The 13,219-nt window shown below is 31.3% G+C and overlaps 1 protein-coding gene across 2 annotated transcripts in view; it reads right to left on the bottom strand.

The window, feature by feature from the left end:
* Eip78C (Ecdysone-induced protein 78C) overlaps positions 1–13,219 on the bottom strand; it is a 119,129-nt gene that overhangs the window by 77,894 nt on the left and 28,016 nt on the right. Inside the window, exon 2 of one of the 2 annotated variants that reach the window (XM_065504043.1) lies at positions 11,925–12,028. In XM_065504043.1, the coding sequence (XP_065360115.1) occupies positions 11,925–11,934 (10 nt within the window). In that variant the 5' untranslated portion in view covers positions 11,935–12,028. Of the gene's footprint in view, positions 1–11,924; positions 12,069–13,219 lie in introns of those variants that run through there. The other variant, XM_065504044.1, reaches the window with a different exon arrangement.

The raw sequence follows: 13,219 nt of genomic DNA, 5'->3' as shown, positions 1-13,219 counted from the left end.
CGATTCGAATATTTTCGCATATTTCTACATGTAACTAAAAATGAGTTCCGTTTTATGTCACGTACGATACCCTTATTTCGCTCAATATTTTGGACAACAATATTTCGAAAGAACTTTTTATTATTTTAAAATATAGTACCCTATGAATGAAACATAAAGACCAAATCATTTTTCAGATACTCTTATTTTTGCAAAATCTATTCCACTCTATAGGCGTACAAATGTCACGTACGATGATATGGAATTGCCCATATGTTGCCAGAAAAATGGGAAAAGGTCAGAGGTAACAATGGTCAATACTTTGAACAAATTTATATTGTACAATTACTTCAAAATAAAAGTCATACACCCAATATTAAATAAATATTTTGAATATTTGCTAATAAATTTAAATAGATAAACATTCTCCTCTAATTAAAATTTGTTTTCAAAGTTCTAGTCTTTTTTTATTATAAAAAAAACCTAAATAGGAAAAAACACAAATAACTAAAACTGCTAACAAAGCTTTCTTTCTGAAAAGTTGAAACAAGGCCAAAAGAGCAGACAGACAACAGGGGTGAAGTTATAACAAATATTTCACCTATAATTTATTATAGTTTTGATAACAAAAAAACAAAAATAAAGTAGAAAAAAACAAACCAAAAAAAAATAAAATATAATAATAACAATCACTAAAAGCTTAAATAAATAATGAAAATAAAAAAATGGTGAAACCATGTCGAAAAACCGCTAAAAACTAGAGAGAGAGAAAAAAATTAAAACAACGGTATTTGTAGTAAAACGGCCAATAAACTATGAGCAGCGAGTTCAAGGCTTCGCTTGGCTTTATTTGCGAAAAAAAACAATCAAAAAAACACACACCAAAATAGAAAAAATAAAAACAAATTTTAGAAAATATTATGAAAAAAAAAATAAAAAAAATACTATAGTTTAACACACAAAAAGATAAAGCAGAAACAAAAAACTCAACAACAACAAAATCTATCTAAAATTACTATAAAGAAGACAATGAAAAACAGAGAAGCAGCTAAAACAGAAACAAAAACTTCTTAAACAATTGTAATTTAGATTTCGTGAAATTGCGTTAGTTAGTATATGATGATGATGATGATGATGGCTAGCTAATACTCGGTGACTCAACCAACAATGACTGACGGACGACTCTACATGGAAAATGTACAACTAATTTTTGATTCTAATCAGCCAAAACCAAGCACAGCTACAGATGAAGTCAGATTTAAGTTTACATTTTCGATTTAGAAGTGGGCGCCTGAGAGGGGGTGCAACCGAATAAAACTACTAAATTTAGCAATTCACTAAAATAATTATTTATTTGTTGTACGAGTGTGATTGCAAAATGTTTAAATTTAATGAATTTTGCAAGATTTTCTAGTTCAAATTTCCACATTAATCATACTAATGGATTTATTTTTTTTTTTCATTTTTTTTGAACAACAATCTTAAATATTAATTGAGTGGTTTTGGAAAACAAAATATTTTGTAGTATTTCTTAAATTGTAGATTTAGTTCTAGGCAGAGAAAATAGTTGTGGGAAAAGAAAGTGGCGACATTAAATTAATGATATGAGATCATTAATGAATTAAGTATAAAAAGAAATAAACCATACATGTGATAATGAATCAAATTAAAGAACAATAGAAATCAGAGATAATATCAACATTTTCGTGTAAACTCATGAGAAAATTAAAAAGGGGTCTCAACTCGCCCCCGCAATAGAGGCATCTATTGTAAAGAAATTTCAATAAATTAGTAAATTTAAACTACAGGCAAATCTCGGTATAACGAACGATATGTTGTCAGGCCCATTCGTTAAATTGAAAAATTCGTTATATCGAGATGTTTTTTTTTATTAATTTTCGACAACTTTTTCTATATTGGAATTTAACAAAACGTATGTCGTTTTGATCCCTAGGTTGGATGAGCGGTGTCACATTAGGAGGCATGAATATCGTCCAAATTGGTATATTTTTAGTAGTTTTTACTAATTTTTCTTCTGGAGGATGGCTTGTTGCATTATCCATGATTAATAAAGCCTTCACTGTAAGGGATTTCGATTCTGAAAATGATTCAACCTGCAGAAAATTAAACTCAGGGACAAACATTTAAAATAACAGATTTTGAAGATTCCAGATTCCACTTAATTTATGTAAACATAATTTACAGGAAACACTTAGTCACGATAAAATGTTTGTTTTTATTTTCTTCAAAATAAATGTTGATAATTTTGTTATTCCATATTTCATTTATTCATCCAAATTTTTAGTTTTTCTTTCAATGAAATTCTTCTACGGTTTCCCATACTTAATTCACGTGAATTATAGCCTGTTTCACAATATCGAATGAAATATTTCGTTCCCATTCTAAGCGAAAGAATGCTGATTTTGGATTCCCTAACTACATGTTTATGTGAATCAGTTTTCTTTCGCTTAGAATGCGAACGAAATCTTTCATTCGATATTGTGAAAACAAGCAATTAAAACAACTATAGAAAAAATGGCAGCACCTATTAATAAAGAGAGTAACCATTGAAAACGGTAATGTAACGACTTATTTTCTTATTTTCACATTCTTTACTACTTTTGTTATTTATACTTTCTGTTCGTTATATTGAGCGTACAATTTTCGAAATATTCGATATATAAGGTTGTCAATTTTAAAAATGTGGTCGTTTGTTTGATTTTGTTTGTTTTTTCTCATCATTCGTTATATCGAGCATACAATTTTTGAAACGTTCGTTATATAAGGTAGTCAATGTAACTAATTTGACCGTGCGTTAAATCGGATTTTCGTTAAAGTGAGATTCGTTATACCGGGATTTGCCTGTACTACATAAACAAACTGATATTTTCATTAAATATTGTAGTAGAAAATACTTTTTTTTTAGATTTGAAAGCTCTTAAAAATATGTCTGTTTAAGGTATCATAATAATTTTAAATAAATTTGAATTAACAAAAATGTAATCATTAAATGTCTGAATGAATTTTGTTATTAAATTACTGCCAGGTACATTTACAAGGGGAAAATGCATTTTTTTTAACTTTTTGTAAATTCCGTGTAATTTATTAATTCCAAAAATATTTAATAATTCTGTATTTCTGATTTTAATTTGACACCGCGCAGTGGTATGAGAATAAAAAAAGAGGGAAATAAATCTGTAACTTCTAAACCCTTACGCCGATTTGAATGAAATTTCACATTCGCAAAGAGGAAGTGAAGTCGAATTTGGACCTCATGAGCTCACCAGGACCTGGGCCAGGGGTTCCCAAAGTAGGACACCTCGGGTATGTTCAATTTTTAAAATGATCCTAATTCTTCGTTTGTGTTCCGATTTAAAAAAAATTACACATACAGAATCTCCTCGTCGAGCACTACATAAAACCTATCAATTATCTCGTATAGCTTAGGAGATATTCGCATTGGAAAATTTAATTTTCAACATTTTTACCCACCCTAAACCAGTTTTTTGGTGACCGCGGTTCCAAATATTCTCCGATTTTATCCATTTTTCATTTATAGGATTAACAATAGATCTATATATCAAATCATGACTGAGTCCAAAGTTACATGCATTTGAATATAAAAAAATAAAAAAAAAGTACTTTTATTCTTTTTAAGTTATCTAAAAAATTTCTAAGAGGATGTATAACGAATTTGTACTTTTTGAAAAGCTAACATTACGCCAAATATTTTAAATGAAAATAACATTTATAATTTTTGATACCGACGGGATCAGGTCCATTCCAAAAATGCCTATTTTTTATGTAAAATTCAACTTTAGGGCAAAAATTCTCAAATCGCATACTCGATATCAAAATATAGTAACCTATTTTAGATGGCCCAATAAGTTCTTAATTATTTTGTAAAGGGTTCCAATAACCCCGCTCCTATTATGGATATTATAGCCAAAAAACGAAAAAATCCCATTTTTGGGATTTTTCAAGATTTTTTTGGGAATTGCGGGATACTTGATAACACATTTCAAAATTTGTTTTTATTTTTCCATTTTAAATAGAAAAATCTACATAACTGTGAAATTTCATTAAAAAAAATTCATAAATATAATTTTTATTTCAATTTGAAAAATTTTTATCTATGTAAAATTCAATAAAAAGCATTTTTTGTCATATTTTTCAAAAAAGTATTCCATGAATTTTTTAATTGTCAAAAGTTATATACATTTTTGAAAAGTAGACAAAATCCTCTATCCATTGATATATAACATGTCTACCTTATGTTTTTTACGTGTCAAATAAATTAGGCAAAACTAAGAAAAATAAATAATTACAAAGAACTATTAATTACACTTTGAAAATTGAAAGTGGTTTCATTCCAAAAGAAATTTTCGTTTCGTCAACCCCAAATGGTTGACCTGGATCCGCGCCTGTCTATAACAGATAATACATAGCTGTACTGATATTTTTGTAGATATTTTCTAATAGATTCCATTCGAGAACAAAGAGCTTACATAATTTTTAACTTTTTTATAACCGAGGTAACCCACTTTGGGTCCTTTTCCCCCTTGTTGTTTGAAATCCAAATCCGAAACTGAAAATTAACTATGACTGTAGCCATTTCCACTGTATACTGGTTCAAAAACAATCCAATTCTTGCGAATTTTCTTCAGCCTACATCTTAGATTATTTTCACTATATTTCCAACAGTGTGTAAATGTAGCTGGCTTAAGGACCACCCCACAGTAATATACTTGTTTAAACCTCTTACTCAAATTAATTTAAAGTACGTACCTACAATTTAGTTTTTATTTTATTTGAAAAACATCCAATTTTTAAGTGTAAGTTCGATTTTTAACTACCTAAACACGTATTTTAGACATTTACGTGCTCAGCGCAAACAGAAATACAAAAACAACTTTAAAAAAAGTAGCAGCAGCAATAACTAACTACCACAACAATAACAACAATTGCAAAACATACAAACAAAAAAAGAAGCCAGCAACTTAAATGGTAACAACCTTAAAAGTTTTTTAACCTTTTTTTGTGTTAAATATTTTTCTAACACACAGCGAAAACAAAAATATACATTTAGAAAAAAAAGAACTGAAACTGCATCATAGATGGCAGCAAAAAATGTTGCATGACTTCCTTATAAACTCTCTAATGCACTCCTAATGCTGAGATGAATAGTGCATCATGTATTAAAAACGAGCCAACCAAACAGCCAGCCAGCCAGCCAGCAAGCAACATCATCATCATCAGCAGCAGCAACTACAATATATTGTCGAGTAACAGGAACTACAAGATTTCAATATGAGATGATTATGCTGAAACTAAAACTAAAACTGACGACAACAAGGAGGTTGACGATGAGCATCATGATGCTGTTGTTGCTTCTAATGATGATGATGATGCTCTGGTTGTTATTACTGCTGCATTGTATTCTTGTTGTTGCTGCTGATGAGGATGCTGCTTTTACAAAGAAAGCGAGAATTTTTTTCAGAGTTGTTTTAATTTTTTTTGCTTCTACTTCTCGTGTTTTTTTTTTAATTTTTTGTAAGAAATAAAAACTGGTTCCTTTTTACATGAATATAAAAACAAAATTGAATAAAGTAAGAGCAACAAAAAAAAAGCACAAAAATAACAAACACACGAAAAAAAAAACATGAAGAAACAACAAGCGACAGTAACAAAAACAACAATAACATAATATCAACAGCAGAAGCAAAAGCAGCAGTAAATAGCGATGAAATTTTGTTGTAGGGTGCAACGAACCTACAAACATGCATACAAATACTACAGGCAGACATTCATACATGTAAAAACCGACAATAATCACAACAACAGCAGCAGCAGCAGCAATAATAAAGTAAGTAGAAGTATGTTGGCAAAGAAAGAAGAACAACAACGACAGCAACAACTACATCAGCAATATTAAGAATTAACAAAGGGAAAGTAACCTCAATGCAAGCGCACAATTTGAAATTATAGTAACAAGTATTAAGCACAAGTCAACCAACTGATGGTAAACTGGCAGTTAAAACTAGTGTTAAACTTTGTAAAATAACAACCAGTGCTAAATACATATGTATGTAGCTACATCATCAGAAAAGCATTAATTGTTTATAGCTTATTAAAATGCTTTTAGTTCAAACTGCAACAAATTCCTCTAAATAAATTGTAAGTTTCCTACATGGATTCGTATCAAAGGCCAATTGCTTTTCAAAGCACATCATTGTCTAGCTAAAAGACTAGTTAAGATTTGGCGAGATCATCAAAATAGTCAGTTTTTAGAAGATGATTTCATCGTTGCAGTCAAATCTCTTTCCGCCGAAACATTTCTTCAGGTTTGTTAACAAGAAATAGTCACTCGGTGCTAAATCCGGAAATAGGGCGGAAAGCGGAAAGCTTTCTCATACCCAAGTGATCATTCAAAATTGAAACCACTGAGTCAATCTCCTTTCGCACAACACCATATTGTGATTTTTTTTTAATTGTTTAACTCTTTGCGGATTGGTGGTTAGTTTACTAACCACATTTTCTATAGTCTTTAAAATATAGTTTATTGGCATCTATTGCCATTTTGCTAAACAATTATATTTTTTAAAGTCCTCGTTTATGATTTTTTGCAAAACTTTGCAGTCAGGGTGCTCTAGTTAGATAAATATATTAATTTGAAAATATTGTAAAAATCTGTTTTTAAGAGACTTTCACTCATTCAATAAAAAAGAGAACAGAGTGTTTATTGGTCATCGAATTCAGTATTACTTTGATATTTCGGTTGTTTTGTCAGAAAATTTAGTCAAAACAAGTAAGAAAGTATGGTCGGTCAAACCCGACCATATAATACCCTACACTAAGTAAAAGAGCAAAAACATTTTTCTTTTAAAATTTCAATAATTTATATTTTTGAGTGATTTTCGGAAGTGGTCATTATATGGGAGCTATGACCATTTATGAGCCGATCACCATGAAATTAGGTCGTGTGATTCACCTCTATATTAAAGTTATATATGTTGAATTTTATGTGTATACCAACATTTTTATAGGATTTATGCACGTTAAAGTGATTTTCGAAAGCGGATCTATATGGGAGCTATGACTAATTATAGACCGATCGTAACAAAATTTGGTGACATGGATTTTGTATATATAAAACTTATTTGGAGCGGAATTTGTGGGGATACATATATAAATTAAACATTTATGATCGATAAAGTCCAATTTCGGAAGGACATTAGTATGGGGGCTAGGTGAAATAATGGACCGATTTCAGCCAGTTTCAATAGGCTTGATCCTTGGGCCAATAATATGTACCAAATTTGATAGAAATATCTTCAAAATTGCTACCTGAACTCTGCGCACAAGGTTTACATGGACAGCCAGCCGACCAGCCAGCCAGACGGACGGACATCGTTTAATCGCCTCCGAAAGTGATTCTAAGTCGATTGGTATACTTTAAGGTGGGTGTTAGACTAGTATTTTTGGGCGTTGCAAACATCTGCACAAACGCATTATACCCTCCCCACTAAGATGGTGTAGGGTATAAATATTCGATTTCAAAAAAATTTATACGAAACAAAAATGTTTATCATATTTATTTTTAATGCCAACCGCCACGGTGGTTAGTAAACTAACCACTTCACTCCACAAAAAACCTTGGAATGGGTGGGTTTTTTCATGTTTTGATTAATTTTTTCTTACTTTTTATAATAAGCTAACCTTGATTAAAGTAAAAATGCAATTGTTTTTATTTTAAAAAAAGCGTGGCTGAGTTAAGATGACCTACACTAGTCATCCAAAACGTTCGGAATTCAGTAAACCACTTTTTTTACCATTGAAATTGATGGTGTTCCCGTAATATTTATCAAGCTTATTTTCTTATTTGAGTGATGGTTTTTTTCCTCAAAAAAAAAGCTTAGTGAGCACACGAAATTCACTTTTTTTCCAATTTCTCCTCAAGTCACGATTTGGTCTGCTATCAATGGCTGTCAAACACAAACTAAATAACGCAACTTGTTCATAAATCAACTGACACATGCCTTTTAACAGGAGCAGTGTTGCTCTTTCAGTTAAGAGCCAGGAAAATCAAAAAGTCTCGGAGTTATTGACCCACTTTCGAATCTTCCCTCTATTTGGATGGAAAAAGCAGACCTAAGATGTTGCACCCAGAAATTCATACACAATATTCCCCTAAATAATTGTACTCTAGCGTTTTATTATGTATTTGTTCTTCAAAAATTGCTTCTGATGAAATAGAACGTTGGAATCTTCTTTCCAAATATGGATTTCTTTCAATAAAGAGTGTTCCTATAAAAAAAATGCATAATGTCTCCTGAGGTGTAAACTTGAAGTTGTGTTATGACTGCAAGAAAATATCAAAATAATATCATGGCAGTGACGGAGTTTTCAATATAAGAGCAACGAAAAAAAGATGGTAATACATCAAAATATTTGTCGCAGACCCACATTAATTTATATATTCTGGGTCCTCATAAGATTCTAAGATGCTCTAGCTATGTCCGTCCATCTGTATGTCTGTTAAAAACACGATATGGCCCAAACGAATGGAGATAGCTGGCTGAAATTTTCCACAAATACTTCCTGTTTCTAAGGATTGTTTGCCACTGATGCAGCAATAAGTTAAAAACCTTGGAGTAGCTCCTCGCGACTCCGGAACTGTCTCTCATGACTACATAAAGGCCGATTAATGGAGACAGCTTTGAAAGGAACATTGAAAGATCACTTGAATTAAAAAAATATTTCTAGATATAGAAGAAAGCCTCCAGGGCTCTGAAAGATCTAGGTATTTATGGAAAATAGGTTTTGATCTTGTTGTAATCGATGGTTATCACTTTAAGCGGGGGATCATAACAAGTTTTATGTGGAACACCCCAATGTGGTGTTCTCTTGATTGCTGTAAAGTCAATTCATGTTGATTTAAACAACAAAATTAAGCCTATTGATTGTGTATGATTCTAAGAATGTTTCTGGGTATTACTAGCAAAATCATGACCAATGCTTTAAAACTGTTTAGCAATTGAGGTGAACTTGGACTTTAATCAAACAGAACTGGTTTGTTTCCCATAAAAACCAAACTTCAGACTACCATGAATACGGGATTGTGGCTACTTTCCCTATCAGATACTGCGAAATATCTAGGTATTATTCAGGACTAAAAATTATTATGTCCCTGTACACTAGATGATAGTATGCTGGACTATCAATGTGGGTGTTACGGGTTCGATTCCCGCCAGTGACTTTCGATGTATCTGCAGACAAGCAAAACGCTTCGCATTTTGAAGATAAAACACTGGGTTAAGAGCGCTACAGTTACTTAATATGTATACCTGTCGCAAGAAGTTAGGGACTTGAGCCTTCAGCTGTTTAAGTGGATGTTCACTAAAATATATCCAATATTGACTTAGGAATCTATCTTCTGGTTGTCCGCAACATGATGGAAATACGTTGAGGATTCAATGTACAAAATACAGAGATCTTCACAGATGCATTTCACACAAGTCTTTCAGATGCTCTGTAGAACACTATATTGCACCTAACTCCTTTAGTCTGGGAAGATGATTTGTATTTGGATACTGTAGATTTAGAATGTAATCTTCTGAAACACAGGTTTTTGGATAACAAAATAACTTTTTTTTCAACATAGTCTCCTTCGAGCTCTATGCTCTATCCAATTTCCTTCCAAAAACTCGATGTCATCAAAATAGGTATTTTTTGTGAGATGATTTCATCGTTGGAGTCAAATCTCTTTCCGCCGAGACATTGCTTCAGGTTTGGAAACAATAAATAGTCACTCGGGGCTAAATCCGTTGAATAGGGAGGAACAGGGAGCACTTCGTTGCCTAATTCATGTATTTTTACCATGGATACTGCACATGTGTGTGATGACAGCAGCCTTCTTGCGGAAAGCTTTCTCTTACCCAAGTGATCATTCAAAATTTAAACCACTGAGATGCCTATGGCTGCCACAATCTCTCGCAATTTCAATCTTCGATCGGCCAACACCATATCGTAATTTGTTTCAATTGTTTTGGGTGTACAGACCTCAACTAGGCTTCCAGAACGTTCGGCCTCTTCCGTGCTTGTACGGTTTATAAAGCATAGCTTTGGTTTGAGTGATTGTTTTTTCGGCAAAAAATAATGCTTAATGAGCTACGAAATTCACATTTTTTTCAATTTCTCCTCAAATCACGAGGTAGTCTGCTATCAATGGCTGTCAAACTCAAACTTGTTTCATCTTGTTCAAATTTGGATAGGAATCAACTGACAGATGCCTGTTGAGAGCCTGGGAATTAAAAAATTCGGGCATTTATTGAACCATTGACTTCCCACTCTCCTGAATCAAAACTGTGTCAAGATAAAGCCTCTTGATAAGACATTCAAAGTTCTTATTCCTTCTAGGCGGAAATGGGGGGGGGGTTAAATGATAAATGGATATAAACTATGACGTGGGATCTGGTGTTGAACTAAGATTAAAGTACTCAACAAGTCTTTCAGATAATGCTAGTGTCTTTCAGGTGGAGATATTCATGTTCTGGGAGACATGCAAAGTTCTATGCGAAAGGAAAATTCGTAGGACTACTGAAAACAGTTATAGAACTATCCTATTTAAATGTCTCAGATGTAGTATCTATCGCAATGCTGTTTGGTACTATTTAAAGGGAAATCTTAAGACACTAGTGTCTTTCAGCTGAAGATATTGATGTTTTGGGATGCACGCAAAAGGTCTACGTGAAAGGAATATTTGTGGGAGTACTGGAATTTTTGTCGACAGTTAGAGAGGAATCCGCTTTATGTTTCGCAATACTGCTAGAGACTATTTATTAAAACCGAAATATTCAGACACTATCTGCGAAAGCCAGAGAAAAGATGGAGCAAAATGGACACTTGTGCGGTTGTCAGGAAAATGTGTCATGTCTGCATATAAAACTCTCGAATAGGAACTGGAAGGATCCGATCTCTCTCTTAGTCTGGCATTCAATATTTAATGGATTTATTTTGAGAATTTAAAACATGAATATCCAGTATGTTATCCTTCCCCTGAAGTTAAAGTAATTTTTGTTTGTTTGTAAGAAGTGAGAGCAGCAGAGCCTATAACGACCAACGAAGAAGAAGGATGTAAAAGTTTAGATTTTTAGAAAGAATACGGCAACAACAACAACAACAAAAAACCTGCTAGAGTATAAATGAAGGTATTTTGTTGTTGCTTTTTATGTTTATTTGTAGTTTTTTTGTTCTGAATTTTTTTTTTTTATTTTTTTTGCTCACTGTGTGTTATGCTTAGTTAGTTAAGTAGAGCATTTAGATTGACAAAGCACGAAGAAGAAGTAGCAGCAGCAGCAGCAAAAGTAGCAGCAGCAACAAAAACTAAATTGAGAGGTATGAAGAAGAAAAGAACAGGCATGTAATGACATGCCTATGTTTGTTCTAAAAAAGCAACAGTTGTTGTTGTAACTAGTGCTATAATAAAGGAGTGATGCCAACTATTTTAAAGTAAATGGAAATCTAAACTTTTAAAAAACCTAAAATTAGTTATAAAGGATTTAGCCCCATTTCTAAGAGGTTTAGTAATTTACTAACTTGAAAATTAAATAATTTTTGTATGAAAACTGTTAGTATAAGTGGGAAATCAACCTCAACCAAACCAAAAAGTTTTGATATAAAAAAGGAAAAAAAGAAAAAGTTAAATTAAAGTTTACTTTATGACCGAATAACTTTTGTAAATTAATATAAAAATAAAAAAGGGATCTCAAATAAATTTAAATGATTTCTATAAATCACTAAATTAGCATTACTGCTAATACTAGTGCTGAGATGCGGATTTCATTGCACAATAATAAAGACTTAAAATTAGATTTGCAAAATAAACTCAAAAAAAAAAAAAAAATTGCAAGAACAAAATACAATATAAAAGAAAATTTGCTTACAATTTACCATTAAAATGTTGAAGATGTAGAAAAACGTTGAAAAAAGACTCCAAAACTTAAATAGAGGAATTTAAATCCTGTTGATGGTGATAGTGATGTTGATGTTGATGCCTCTAGCTGGTGTTAGTTACTTGCCACGTTTTAGAATAAAGTTTTAGCAGGGATCAAGGGGAGAATTGTAATACTATTGTGATGGCTGGCTTTAAAGGAGCTGAATTTGTCACTTTAGGTCGATGAAAATTTTGTATTGTATTGAAGTTTGAAAATAATGTATTTTTAAAATGCACAACACGTCAAAAACCTTTATTTTTTGCTTTTTATAATATAATTTGTTATTTTTTTTTGGTTTATGCAGCCTTATTTTTATTTTATTATTATTTTTATTACTTTTTAAGCTTAAATATCTTTTTATTTTCAATTTATTTTGGTTTGGGGGAAAAAACGCACTCGCTGTTTGGCAGTGAGTGAGTGTGTGCGATTGTTTCAATTTATACAAATTTTATTTTATTTATTTATTTTGCTTTTTTGTATATATTTTTAATACTTTTACACTTGCTTTTTTGTTGCTGTTGCTGCTGCTGTTGTATTTATTTTAGAATTGTATGCGAGAATGGATGAGTTGGATGCAAATCAGCATTCAGTGGAGTCCATTCAACTTCACTTTTTTTTGTATAACTTTTTTTTTATAATTTATTTTTGTAATTCTGCTGTTTCTTTTATTTGTTAGCAGTTTTTTTCAATTTTGTATTTTTATTTAAAATTCAAAATTCTTATTAAACTCCATAAAAGAGCCAAAAATTATATAAAAAAACACTTTATTTGAGAAAAAAAAACACTAATTCAAATACGTCGTTACTTTTCAAAAAAAATATATAAAATTAATTTAAAAAATCAGTTATTTACAATTTATTTATTTTGCATAAGCTAAAATTTGTATAATATTTTTCATAAATTTATTACTTTTTCGTATGTTTTAGTAAAATTACAAAAAAAAAAAATTGTTGCTAAAGAAAAAATGTGTTGAAGAAATTTTGTAATTTTCAATTCAAAATTGAATAAATATTTTATTTTTTTTTAACCGTTGCGGCCGTTTTCAATGAATGGCAAACGTTAACTGCGAAAGCCGACAAAATCGTTTGCAGATACACAACAAACAAATATTTAAAGCTCACACACAATCGCAAACATATAGAGAAATCTGTAAAATACCCAACTAAATGCTCTCTTACGAAGATACAACGAAAGTAAAATCAAAGAAAATGTGTGTGAAACACACATACACTTTGGCACAGCCA

Source organism: Calliphora vicina, chromosome 3 (genome assembly GCF_958450345.1).
Source record: "Calliphora vicina chromosome 3, idCalVici1.1, whole genome shotgun sequence".
NCBI lineage: Eukaryota > Metazoa > Arthropoda > Insecta > Diptera > Calliphoridae > Calliphora > Calliphora vicina.
This window is presented reverse-complemented; position numbering and strand designations above follow the sequence as displayed.